The sequence below is a fragment of the Diadema setosum genome, chromosome 16, assembly GCF_964275005.1.
Source record: "Diadema setosum chromosome 16, eeDiaSeto1, whole genome shotgun sequence".
In the NCBI taxonomy this organism is placed as follows: Eukaryota; Metazoa; Echinodermata; class Echinoidea; order Diadematoida; family Diadematidae; genus Diadema; species Diadema setosum.
The window spans coordinates 35568252-35583024 of NC_092700.1; the positions used below are offsets into that span (position 1 = coordinate 35568252).

General features: G+C 38.5%; 1 protein-coding gene across 1 annotated transcript in view; it reads right to left on the reverse strand.

The window, feature by feature from the left end:
* LOC140240308 (vacuolar protein sorting-associated protein 11 homolog) overlaps window positions 1-14773 on the reverse strand; it is a 33935-nt gene that overhangs the window by 17498 nt on the left and 1664 nt on the right. The window contains exons 3-13 of the mRNA XM_072320091.1: window positions 11901-12074; window positions 10870-10920; window positions 8398-8567; window positions 7798-7945; window positions 6313-6402; window positions 5304-5440; window positions 4429-4490; window positions 3796-3875; window positions 3254-3333; window positions 2554-2707; window positions 1283-1429 (exon numbers count right to left, since the gene is read on the reverse strand). Of these exons, the coding sequence (XP_072176192.1) occupies window positions 1283-1429; window positions 2554-2707; window positions 3254-3333; window positions 3796-3875; window positions 4429-4490; window positions 5304-5440; window positions 6313-6402; window positions 7798-7945; window positions 8398-8567; window positions 10870-10920; window positions 11901-12074 (1293 nt within the window). The remainder of the gene's footprint in view (window positions 1-1282; window positions 1430-2553; window positions 2708-3253; window positions 3334-3795; window positions 3876-4428; window positions 4491-5303; window positions 5441-6312; window positions 6403-7797; window positions 7946-8397; window positions 8568-10869; window positions 10921-11900; window positions 12075-14773) is intronic.

Here is a 14773-nt window from a genome sequence, read left to right on the forward strand (position 1 = left end):
GTACATGCGTATGTACCAAGTTCCATGAAAATACATTGAACCATTTGCGAGAAAAGTGATATTGCAACATTTTCACCTAACCTTTGACCTTTTGACCTTTGACCTTACGACATGAAACTCTCTCTGGAGGATCTTTTGCAGTAGTACATGTCCACACCAAGTTTCAAGAAAATACCTTTGGGCATTGCATAGATATGGGGGAAATTGCAACATTTGTAGAATTTGACCTTGACCTTTCGACCTTTGACCTCTTGCCAATGTCACTAAAATCTACTCCACTAATTGTCCCATCATACATCATCCTTGGACCAAGTTTGGTGACAGCTGCTTCATCCAGTTTTGGTTTATCACGTAAACAGATAAATTTTAGGATTTGACCTTGATCTTTGACCTTTGACCTCGGTCCGATTTCACTGAATAACTAATCAAGTAATTGTCCCATCATACATCATCCTCCAACAAAGTTTGGTGAAATTTGCTCCACCCAGTCTTGAGTTATCGCGTAAACGGATACAATTTCATGATTTGACCTTGACCTTTGACCTTTGACCTTTAGCCGATTTCACCCAAAATCTAATCAACTAATTGCCCCATCATACTTCATACTTGGACCAAGTTTGGTAAAATTCTTGTATATATTACTCAAGTTATCGCGTAAACGAAAGCGGACGGACGTACGGACGTACGGACGGACGGACGGACGGACGGACAACCCGAAAACATAATGCCTCCGGCACCACTTCGTGGCGGAGGCATAAAAAAAAATAGCTTGCCTCAACAAGTAGCAACATTGTGTATATTAACCTTGTCAAAGTTAGTTTGGGTCTGTTTATACATGATATATGATCCCTCCTTATACTTGCTTGGCTCCTTGCATGGATGACACTCGACCCATCCCTGTTTTTTTTTTGTTTTTGTTTTTGTTTTTTTTTTTAGTGTCGTTGTTTTGTGTCCCTAGCCCTTCTCAGACAGTGCATGTTATGTTAAATGTCTGTAGTCCATGTGTCTACTTACCCTTGATGTTTGTAATTTTGCCTCTGACAAAGACTAAATTTTTCTGCGATCAAAAGCTCAGTACCCTTTGGACTGAATATTATTATATCATACTAGGTTTTACTCCCTTCCCATTCCCATGGGACACAATCTCTCTCTTTTTTCACCCTCCTTGCTGGTCCCCCTACCACACCCCATCTCTCTCTCTTTTTACCCCTCCTTGTGGGTCCCCCACCACACCCCATCATCCCCCCCCCCCCTCCTTGATGGTGCCCCCATCACACCCTACCATGATGAACTCATCCAGTTTGTTGGTGTCCTTCAGCTTGGTGTAGCAGTTAAGAAGCAGCGTGGTGTGGTCCTCATTGGCGATGGCTTGTTTGTGGAGCTCCTGCAAGTAGGCTGTGAGGTTATGGATCCTCTGCGCATCCAGGAACTTTCAAAATTATCAAAGAAAGAAAGGTTCATAAATAAAAACGCCTTCAAAAAAAGAATGAACAAATATGAATTTATCTTTCCTCTATACATGTATACCTCCAAACCATCTAGGATACAAGGACTCATTTTAAGTACTTGGCAGTAGTTCATCTCAAAAAGTCTTCCACCCTCTCCCCCCCCCCCCCTCAAAAAAAAAAAATAAACAAGGAAAAGTAGAAATTACGCGGTGCGTGATATATGTCCCCGCCGGAAGTAGCATCTTGTAGCCAATGTACAATACAGGTCAAAAATCAAGGTCAAAGGTCAAAGAAGTCAAAGGTCAAAATTCTGTGTAGAAGTTTTGAAGCCCTCACCTAGTGCCATCACATAAAGCAAACGGAATCGAAATCGGGTTAGAAATGGCGAAGGAGTAGCATTTTGAAGCAAAATGTATAATATAGGTCAAAGGTCAAGGTCAAAGGTCACAACTGAAATTCTGTGTACAAGTTTCAAAGCTCCCATGTAGTGCTATCATATAAAGCAAACAGAATCAAAACTGGCTCATAAATGACAGAGAAGTAGCAAATTGAACATTTTGATCACACAAGGACGTACACACAGACGGACGGACGGACACACACACGTACGGAGCCCGTTTCATAGTCCGCTGCTCGAACTCGTTCGGCGGGGACAAAAAAAAAAAGATGCAGTTGGCGTGGCAATGGCTTATCAGACAAACTCAAGCAACATATCTGGTACATAAAAATCCAACATATTACAGTTCTGAAGCAATTGATGAGTTAATGGTAGAGTGATTAAAAACAAATTATTTCTTTATCTTTGCAAAATTACCATACTGGTGATATTTGTTCCAACAGACAAACTATGTCCTATTTATTTATCTATACCTTCAAGCTATGCGCAGAAAACCAGCAAAGGCACACAGACACAAGTAAAACTTGGCAGCTAGTGTTTTGATGACGCTGTTTTGATTCTGTCGCAGACACGTTCAAGAGGAAGTCTTAGCAGTAGTGAAGAGTAGCTAATAGAGTTCGGGCTGTTTCAAGAGTTGAAAGCTTCAGTACAGTCACTACAAACCCAGAACAACTCACATCAGTCTGATAAATTCATATTATCTCTCACCTTTCTGATGACGTAGGAAGGCTCCAACCGACCGATCGTCTTCTTATACTGGGCAATGGCTCCATCATGGTCACCCTTGCTGTAGAGGTGGTCACCATACTGGGTGAAGATGTCAATCAGTCCATCGTAGTCATAGTGCTGACTCTTGGCAAGGCTAACACGGAATGAGACAAGAGTTGAGGTGAAAGGTCACTCAAAGGTCAAGTTGACTCCCAAAGAATACAATCATCTCAACAGCATGAGTAAAGCTCTCTCAAACCTGGACATACAGAAGATACTTGTGATATGTTAAAGTTTCACAAACCTTTCTGTAAGAGAGTAATATTGGCCACAAACACATCATGCAAATTTAATATAGGATAATGACATATCCTCACGAGTGTCCTTATTGATCAGTTGTCAATTTTGTTTTGTTTTGTTTTGTTTTGTTCTGGTTCAATGAAATGAAAAAGAATTAAGTAGGACTATGTTTTCAACATCCATGGTGTTGTAATAACTGACAACTGATACACATTACTTTTAAGGGAGAGGAGGTGTAGGTGCCGAATTATTTGCCAAAATGTGATTTCTATAACATTTTGATGTTATTGTTGTTGTTGCACAAACTAATGAGAAACCTGCGGGGTGACAATCAAGAGTTTATGCTCTTGAAGAAAAAAAAAAATGATAAATTGATTTGGTGGTAATTTGAGGAACTTACTTGATGGCCATCACATAGAGATTCTTCTTGAACAACATCTCCAGCTTGGTCTGAGTGTCTTTCTCTTGAAGCTGGTACAGCTGTTCAAATCAAGAAAACCATCGTAGATAAGATAAAATTTGTGTGCATGCTCTATATCAAGCATGTTGCCTATACTATAATACACAGGCCTACTCTACTTGCAAAAATATGTCTACTTCTTACTGCAGTGCAAGATGTGCTTTGCACAAAATGAAAGTAGCACAGCTTCAAATCCTCTTAAAATCATATATCACTTCATGATGTGGCTCATGCATGTGTAGCATAAAATCTTTCCCTAGGAAAATACAGCATTGTATACCAGAAGATTTAGTATAAAGAAATTATGAGAATTTATGAGAAGTCTGTGAAATCAATCCTCAAATTTACCTTTCAAGGAAGTCATTCCTTCATATTAAAGACCTAAAACAGGTAAAAATATGCATTTGTTGGACTATTCAAAAGTTTGGAGCTGTCATGGGTACGGACACGTGTCAAAGTTGTACTGTACAATCTCTCCCTACCTTTCTGTCTCCACCAAGGACATAGAGGGAGCCCCACTCCTGGATTACGTCCATGACCTCGGGCACAGGAGCAGAATAGGCTATATTGGGAAAACAAAGGCAAAAAGATATTTACAAAAAAAAAAAAAAAAATGCCACTGGCTTTTATGTTATGAAAAAGTTTTTTACCCAATTTATCGCCTCTAACCACACAAAATGTTTAGAAAGAAGCAGCTATCAGAGACATACATATCTTTACTTTGCTGGATTACCAACTCAGCAGTTTGTAGAACAATAAACATGAAATTTTGCAGTATAAACAAAGACATGTAGTAAATTGTAATAGGGCATTGTAAGTGAGCATAAAGGTAAAATGCATGAAAAAAAAAAAATAAGGAGGGGTAAAATGACTAGCTTTGGTACATGTACATCCATGACAGAACAACACAGTACGTTTGCATTAATGACCCCAGCATAAAAAGAAATAGTGAACTATCAACAATGAAAAAAAAAAAATTGTGTGGGTGAGCGAAGACAAAATATATTGGATAGCAGAATATATCAACTCTGTGATACACAACATTCACAGACAAAAATGCAGGCTAAACAATAGACAACATTGTAAAGGTAAAGTCATCAGAAGAATACTCTCACCTATAAACTTGTTTTGGATGTCATAAACAGTAACGATGTCCATCATTCGAGCCACTCCTTCCCTGCAGAAATATAATAGGAGGAACATTTCGAAATTGAATAACAGAAATCCACTTTTCAATGTGAATCTGCACAAGACATTCATTGCATATCAAGCTTAACTTAGCATTAATATTATACAATTAAGATGCTTTATCAAAGTCTGTCAAGAACAAACTCAAGCAAATTGAATACTTTGCTGGATATAGGCACATCATTTAGCATGATTTTCATACTTCTTTGACAGTATTCTTCTTGTATCTACAGTATATATTAAGAAAAAACCAGATACACAGAAGTACTATAATAAGTGACATCACTCAATGTCTGGGTTAATTGTGTGCGTGTTGGCATAAGGGCTTAATATGCCACACTGGACAATGCTTCAAAGAATGCAAATGTATTTTCTAGATAGTCTTCAAAAATGTGTGAGTGTTATCAATCATAAGTGTCTACCATATCCACATCTGATGAAATGACTACTGTGATATCATCAAAAACATGAAGACTGTGAAACAGCAATGGCTGATACAGTCTACTTGCTCCACTTTCATTTCCTCCCTTCTGTTTGTGCTATAGGATTGCAAATTATTTCTAGTTGTGTGCTTTTTTATAATTGTGTGTACATTAACTTAAACTTATTAGGAGCACTGCAATGATACAGTTAGTGCATTGAGGGTCCTGTCAACTGAATTTTACTTTTGAATGCACTGACTCAATTGAAGCATCTTCATGGTCAAACCTTTCTATGCCAGGGAATTTGGGCAGTGTGTACAATGCTATGGAGTTTTCTGTACCAATCAGCACTCAAGGTACACAAAGAGTAAAGTCCTCACCCAGCAATCTGGCGTGGCATTGTCTTGCTGTCCTTGGTGACTACCACCAAGTAGCCTCGGAACCAGTGCAGGATGGCTTTACGCCCCTCGAATGCCAGACAGGGACCACGCCCGTCTGTCTGGTAGAAATACACCGCCTGAAATGAAGACAGGTGGTAGTATGATGTGGCAAGGTAAGGTATAGAACAGGGGAAATGTGGTCAAGAAGGGGAACATCTCTATGGCAATTGGTCTCACATCCACTGGTGGTACCAAAAATGGTACCTAAGATTGTTTCTAAGAGGCAGTATTCCAGTGGAATTGTGTTTTGTTTTTGTTTTCTGTTTTCTGTTTTTTTGCCAATGCTGCTAGTGTCACACTCTATATGCCAACAAGGAACTTTCAAGTTGAATGTAAGTTCATGATCACTAATCACACATGATAAAATAAACATGATTTGTAATTATGCAAAAGTACCTGGATATGGACTAAAAGAGAATAAAATGCACTGTGGAAATATTATCATCTTTCACTGAAAACCTCTTGAGATAGCAAAGATACTTTTTGAATAAGATCACAACACACACCTCATTCCAATTTCTGAGAAACTTAAATCACTGGAATAGTACACGTAGCATTCAACTGATTACACTCCATAATTCTTTGTGAAGAAGCTTACAAACACCTTTACACTGCATCAATATATATGGTTACCCCTAGAGTGTTTTGCTCACTGACTACCATGCTAGGTGGTATACACTGATTGCGAATCTGCATGGGCATCCAAAAACTGACCGTACAGCAAATGGAGATCGCTGTATCCTAATCTGTTTTATGTCACAATGGTCCTGCTGTGGACATGCTGCACTGTCGAAGCTACATGGCTTTGTCTAATCTATGCCATGGTAAATTTTGTTTGTTTGTTTGTTTGCTTGCTTGGACATGATGCATAACAGTAATATATAACCGTGTGGCAACTTAGCTGCTACATGCATGGGCAAGTAAAGAAGATAAATTCAAAAGTGCTCACATCGCTCCTGCCAATAACAAACTGGTTGTCCTGAGTTGCATCACTCATCACAGCGCATCGGAGTGGGCAGCCATGATTATCTAGAGTGTCCTGTGCATCAAACCAAGAAAGATTTATTCAAGTTACATTCAGTCAATAATGTCAGAGCGAATCAGTTACATTGTAGGATGCAATGTAACATATCAACACTTTTGTTTTGAAATAAAAGTGCTAAAGTAAATAAGTAAACAAGTAAGTAAACAAGTGAGTAAAGTAAGTAAACAAAACTAAAGTATTGAAGTAAACAGGCGTTACACAAAAAGAGAGAAGTATACAAGCATTTTACAGTTTGATGCAAAGCAGTACAGTATACACGTACATATATGCATATACATAAATGTACTTCTCCCTTTTGGATTTTTACTTATAGTAATAGATCCACTCCCACATAGTATGTATTGCCTTTGTTTTGTAATTTGCATTTGTTGGATGATTCTCACTTTCATTTTGTTGGCACATCTTTGTACATCAGGTAAGAGCTCACTGCTTGTTCAGCCTCCCCCCCCCCCCCTTCACTCTTGCTGTTTCTATTTCACTGGTTTCCTATTCTTTATCCTTCTGTTGTTCTTCATCTTGTTTGATGTTGCCTCCCTATTCATCTTTATCCTTCACAGGTTGTCCCCAATGATCCTTGGGATCATCACTGGCCCACCTCTGCCTTTTGTCTGTTCATCCCCCCTCCCCCACTTCAATCCCCCTCCCTTACCTGTTGGGCTCCCTGCCTTTGACTTCTAACCCACCCCTTTTGTTTTCTTTGTTCTGTGTCCCTAGCCCTCCCTGAGTGTGCTTGTTGTGTGTAGTCTTTTGATTCTGACAAAGATTCTGCTAGGATTGAAAGTTCAGGCCCCCTTTGACTCCACATAACATATTACACAAATTAGGAAGATATGGAGTTGGCTTATGAATTGGGTGGAAATTAGTATACTAGACAAAATTTCTAAACATATTTTTAAGTCACATACTTTTACTTTATTTGGGGTAATTTGGCTGTAAGATCATAGCCTTACAGCAATGGCATCTACATGTCAAATACAATGTATCTAGTGTTGAGCATTTGGTATGGTCTTAAAATATCAATGCTTGTCACTCCTTGTGCCCCACATTCACATGCCTCACTCAGCTAACGGCTAGCAAACTGCACATAATTTATTTCATTGTACAACCGTGCACACACTGATTGATGAACTGCGATATGCCACTGCACACGGAATGCATCATAGCAATAGCTTATTCATATAAAGATTTTCATTGGCTCACAGCATGCAATTTTCTCTGCAACTTTCCTGTACTGCATGTCTCGTATGAACGCTTCTCTGACAATGTACATGGCTTTGAAAACCACAATGTTTTCTAAACTTATTCATGTGCTGCAGCTTCTGAATAATGCAGCACTCTGTGGCACTCAGCACACAAAGAGTTGATTAAGGAAAGTAGGATAAAGCTCACCACTCTGACGTCCTTTGACCCAATGTGACAGGAAACGACTGTTTCCTCTGTGGATATAAATAGAACATTACTCCGCTGGGAGTGTCTGAAGGCAAGACCCGTGACCTGAACACGACCTTTGTACACAATCTTGGGGGATTTACTGTGTCTGCAATAATTTATGAACAATCAGAACAAATGACAAAATTAAACAAAACTTGACACATTACAATTGATCTAGTGTAAATTAGCGATCTTCACACTTGAACTGTAGAGAAAACATGTAATAATTCAAAACTTTCAGCTTCTGAATATAAGTGTCCAAAATTAAATTTTCACCAAAATCATCACATTTCACATTTGTATTGGTTGATCTCATTGTCCACAATGAAAATTCTTGGTACAATGTATAGTTACAATTGGCTTTAACCCATTCCATACTGAATTCTGAAATGTCCATAGATTTAATACACAGATCACCAGGTTCCCGTATGAAATGGGTTAATATTTGTGACTTTATCGTCTACTGCAGTGAAAGCTTACTTAACACAGCACATCATTAATTTCCTTTGTTACCATGAATCCAAAGATACTTGGTGGCTAGATTTCTCTCTCCTGTACCTGTCTCTTGTAACGTCTCCTTTGAAAAGTGTCACGCTGCCATCCTGAAAGCCGATCGCCATCATGTTCAGGTTTTCGCTGACCGCAATGGCCGTCACGTTAGAGGCAACGTTGCTCCCCGGCAGGGCTCTTGTGATGCGGGTGCATGATGGGTTGTTGGACTTGTCACGCTTTGAATAAATTTAATGGCAATCACGGATCCAATGTCACATCGGATTTACATATGTGACCCGCGACAACGGTTTCAGGCAAAAGTCGCAAGAGCAAATTTCCTCCTAGGTGGGGTACAAAGATTTTTACCATTATTTTTGTCGATTCGGGTTTTTTGCAGAAATCGAATCTTTGATATGTTTTCTACATCTACACTAAATTTCATAGCATAAGACTACATTTTTCCTAACGAAAATGGAATTTTAAGCACCCTATGTTGGATCGCACTCGTCAGTTTCGAGCTTCTTTCGAACGCCGCGCCAATATCCCCAGCGTTGCTACGGCGCAAGGTCTCGAATGCGATTGGCTGGTGCGTCGCACACATTTACATAATTCGGCTTTCGGAGACACCAGTTGCAGCGTTTGGGGAATGCTTTGTCCACGCATGCATGATTACATGCTCCATTGTTCTTGCCATAGTGGTTTATACGCTGTAGTGCGTGCTCTTCGTTTGGCTTTCTATCCAAACTATTCTACCGCAATGTTCGACAACGGAAGTGAAACAAATATCATTTAGCGCGACATAATCGTGTGAAAAGAAAAAAAAAACGATAGTCTACTTGTACATGCAGTAAAAATTATGTCAGCAGACTGACTCAAGGGAAGGTAGATGAGAGGAAATGAGAGGTCACATGAAACCAGTTATATTCAAATACTACACATCAAGATCGCACGAAATTAACGAGTCGTGTTTGTTTAATACTGTATAATTAACACCACCGAACAAGGCAACATAATTATGCACGGCTTGTAAAAGCAAAACAAACAGGAAGCGTGACCTTTGCCAGCACTGGCATTTTTCTGCCTACAAAAGGGTCGCCAATGATAAAGTCAAATCAACAACAATGAAAACGCGATTTGTAAATGTGTGGATTCGCCACCTGCTCCTGTTACATGCACATGGTCATGGCGTGTGGATACCATTGCGTAATGTGTGCGCCCATACACATGTACACCATACGTGCAATTATCGTATCCGCCATATTGAAAGACGTAATGGTAAAACAAACCCGAGCGAACCGCATTGTTTTTCGACTCCATGCGCTGAGCTCCTAGGAAGGGTGCCCGGTAAATTTGACTCTCTCAGTGAGCCAATCAGAAGGCGATGTGGTTGATAGAGGCGGAGCTTAACATCGATTGGCACCATCGTACGGATGGGTGATTCTCACCTCGCATCGCCGCTCGGACATTGCCTTGAGAAAGAGGTGAATCTTCAAAGCCCGTTTTCTCGCAATTTTGTCAGGCTAACAACTTAAAAAGTGCATTTTATTTCGCTTTCCATGCCCACTTATGGTGCCAAAGAATGGAAGTGTTTTATATCAATGCAAAGCTTTGGAAATGGGCAATGTGATTCAGTGAAAAAATGAATTTTCAAAATCCCCGACTTTTGCCTGAAACCGTTGTCGCCGGTCACATATTCATGGTACAAAGTAGTAAGTTACTGTCTATGTCATACACTTTGCAAGTATCATAATTCACACTTCACTAATTGTAAGAAAATTTTGCAAATATTGTTAGTTAAATTTGTGATTGAGAACAGCACTGATGGAATGAGAAATATGAAGCCCTTTTCAGGGGAGCAAAGTTTGGAATATTTCAGCATGTTGCTTATTTACTTAGCAAATATCAGTCAACTCATGAAATCAGGGAAGAAATAACATTGCGACCTATAAGGCATATACTATATTAATTGAATAGTCTTGTACGAATTCGATCATGCAGTAACCTTAAACACGATAGCATTATCCTGTATTTCATATTTCTTTTGAAATGTAATTGTTTAAAGATATTTATGCAGAAAAACAAAATCATTCAAAGATTTTAAAAAGGTTTGATGAAAGGTTTTATGTGGAAGAGTCCACTGACCAGTCATTAATTGATTGATTTTTCCCTTCATCTAAGCAGCTACACTTGCTGTATTGAAGACTCACTTCAGTTGCACACATATTCTAATAATTATCAATAAAATTTCACTTCAACATTGTGTCCAACATTGCTGCATGGAATAATACTTCATGCAATTGAGCCGTCATTCATGTCAATTGGAGCAGTTTGGATAATGTCAAAGTTGTCACTTCTATCTAGTGATGAAATGCCCTTTTGCACTATATATCCAGCTCAGGCAAATGTTAAGTTGGAGGCAAAATTTTACCAGTAAGAACAGGCCTGGAGAGATGGTCTGTTCAGACTAAACAGCACCAATGAAAGGGGTGTATCCTTATCTTTTGATAACAACAAGTATGATTTTATTGTAAAACTCACCTTGTCAAGATTCCATACTTTGATGACAGGATTTATACCAGGCTCATCTTGCTGCAATGAAGGCAGAAAACAAGAGGCAACACAAAAATAATCAAAAGACATTGACCTCTACTAGGCTTTCATCACCACTTGGTACAGATATCTTGAAAGTAACCAAGTATCAGCAAATAGGAATGGGGTTATCTTCTTGATTCCTTAACAACAACAATGGCTGTCCAGTGGGAGTGTGGCATAACAGTATACTGTGCCATCTGATATGTATGGCAAACTGACTATCAGGTTTATCACTTAAAAATATCTCACTTATAGAATACTGGTGCATTAGCAGAGTACTATAATGAAGAAAGTGATGATTATCAGGAAAACAATTAGAGAGATATATTTTGAGGAAATCTAATTTTGCTTACTGCATTTTATTGAATTATAAATCATACAAGTGTATGTGTTCATCATTGTACAAAAATTGGCGAGTTTGACACTTGGATCTCTAGAAATGAGTGGACAAAGTGTAGCCATGCTACACCTGTGCCCCATTTTAGAAAAGTTGATATGATAGCAACTCTTGCTGGAATGGCAACTTCCCATCTATAGCAACAGCTAATCAGGAAGCTGGATTCTTGTCATTACTATGACAATTGCCATTCCAGCAAGAGTTGCTATCATATCAAGTTTTTATGAAATGGGGCCCAGATTTGCTTTGAGAATACTAGCCTATTAGTTTTACCTTAAAAGTAACTGTATACGCAATACAACGTACACCGTATCAAGTGAGCTCAATTTTTCACCAATCAGGACATTCAAGTATTTTAGAGAACGTGCTAAATTCACAATTGTGGAGTGCAGCAGTGAACAAAGAAAATATGTGTGCACGTCAAATTTATGATGGGATCAGAGTTTGCATTTTTGTGTGTTATTAAATTTGTGAATAACATGAGATGCACAAAATTCACATAAGTAAAAAACCTAGCAAAATATAGAGCATACAGTACTGTATATGACCCATATTAATTTGTAAATGCTAGTAGTGTTACCCCAATTGTGAAGATGATGTTGTGCTGTTTGAGCTGGAAGATGTGCGTCACTCTCAGCTCAAACGCTTTGAATCCGTCCAGCTCAAGGTTGCGGTCCAGGAACAGGAGGTTGCCCTCGGAGTCGCCAAGGGTCATCTGGCCACGCCCACTGGCACATGCTGTGATGTCGATGTCCTGGGGTGACAAGCCCAGAGAGCGAGAGAGAAGATTGGGAATTTATAAACTACGACGAAGCAAATTTTCTCTTTCTTGACTTGGAAAGTGTGTCCTTTTGAATCTTTTGTTATCTGTGTGCACACACTTTCTTAACATCTGTCTAAAGAAAGTCTTAACCCATTGAAGATGGAATGATTTCCTATAACACACATTTCCCAATTACCCCAGCCCGAGAATACTCAAGACTAGTCTTCAACAGGTTAAAATCCTAAATATGCATAAAGATTATGACGATGAAAGTCTTTTAATATTGAAAATACAGACTATTGACACATAATGGAAATTTGCACAATTTTCATCATGTTATACTTTAACAAAAATATAATTTCATCAGTTTTCAGACATTTGACTGCATACAAAAATACAATGTATTTTTTACTCTCATCTACAAAATCATTATGTAAAGACAATTCTTTGAAATAGGTACAATGCAAACATGCAGACATATCCACTAGTGATTATAACAAAACATACATATCACATATTATAACTACTGTATTTAAATCATGGGCAGCGCATTTTAAATAGTCATATTTTAGGTGATTATCATACATTAAATATGCACAGAATTGAATCCTGAAATGAAAGAAAGTACAGTCAACTTCGGATACCTCGACGTCGGATAAGCCGAATATCACTTACCTCGGGGGCAAAATGAAAGTCCCGATTGTTCCTATGGAGTTTCCGTGTATTAAAATTCGCGTAGCTCGAAGAAATAACTCAAAGTTCGGTTACCTCGAAGTGAAATCTACTGTCCCGATCTTAATTAACTTATTGTTTTTCCCAGCATGTAGCTCGAATCGAATTGCAACATCACTCAGCATCTCCGATTAAGCGCGCGTGCACAGCGAAGAAGACGTCACAAATCTTTTCACACTCGACTGTAAATATTCCCGACCAGAACAATCGCGCGCCCAAAGAAATACCCGGTACACAGCTGACAAGAAAAATCCCCAACACCTACCTACATACGTACACGGTATGCACATAGCACCCTTGCCATTAAAATGGAGTGCTTACGATAGCACTACGCTCTGCCCATCGTCTTCTTTTCTTTAACCACTGTGTTTTAATTCTTGATCATGATAGTCATACCGCGCGCGTAGATTTCTAAACCGTCGTGGCGCACCTGCGTAGGTTTTGGGTGTTGACAGTTATATCTTTGGCATTAATCACGGTCCACTGTCCAAACATCGATCTCCTGCGTAGTGCCCTTTTTAAAACTTTTTTCTTTTTGCCTTTCACGAAGTATGTTTCATTTATTCTTCCCCGAGAACGCAAGCACTGATTTTTTTTTTTTCCAGCAATGCGATTATGAAAATATTGTGGAATATGATGTGGAAGTATAGGCCGAGCATAATAAAGAATATAATAGACAGGTCTCCACACTCACTTTTATCGGGCCACCAGTATCACTGATTTTAATTTTTTGGTGGTCGAATTTACTCGAAATTAAAATTAGAAAATCCAATCATCTTATTTTGTGTTTTAAGATTTAGCAAACAGGCGTATAGATTATTATAAAAGTTGATGCCTAAAAATTTAGGAGGTCAAAACTTACGTTTGACATGAAAAAGTGGGAGCATTTGCCGACATCTGTTAGCATCCGACATTTGTTTTAGCATTGTAAAGAGCCGAAAGTTACCGTTATTCATTTCTTATATTGTAAAAGCAATCATCCAACATTTATTAGTCTGTTAGCACCTTACGGAGCCGAATATTACCGTTAATCATTTTTAAATGTAAAAGCAAACAACCGACATTCATTTTAGCATCTTACGGAGCTGAATGCTATCCTTATCCATTTCCAAACGTGAAAGCAAACATCCGCTATTTGTTTCAGCATCTAACTGAGCGGATTAATACCGTTAATCATTTCCAAATGTAAAAGCAACAATCTGTCATTTATTTTTGCATCGTAGGAAGCAGAATATTACCGTTATTCATTTCAAACATACGACATTTATTTTATCATCGTACGGAGCCGAATTTTACTGCTGTCCACTTCCGAAAGTTAAATGAATCATTCTGACAATATTTTATCATTGTACGGAGCCGAATGTTACTGTTTTTCATTTTTGAACGTCGAAGCTGACATCAGACGTTTATTTTACCATCAAACGTAGCTGAATATTACCGTTATTCATTTCGAAATGTAATAGCAAATATCCAATACTTTTTTTTTTAGTATCATATGGGGCAGAATGTTACTGCTATTCACTTTCAAACATGCCAAACGTAAAAGCAATATGTATTTTAGCATCTTCCGGAGCTGAATGTTATTGCCATTTACTTTCGATCGTAAAAGCAAACATCCAGCATTTATTTTATCATCGTAAGGAGTTGAATGTTATTGTTACTCATTTCCGAACGTCGAAGCAAACATCAAACATTAATTTTACTATTGACCGCAGCTGAATGTTACTGTTATTCATTTCGAAATTTAAAAGCAAATATCAGACAGCTATTTTAGCATCGTATGGAGCAGAATGTTACTGGATCTTCCGAACATAAAAGCGATCATCTGACATTTATTTCAGCATCTTCCGGAGCCGAATGTTATTGTTAAATTTCCTTTCGAAAGTATAAGGAAACATCCGACACTTATCTAACCATCAGCGGAGTTGAATATTGATTTTCATTTCCGAAAGTCAAAG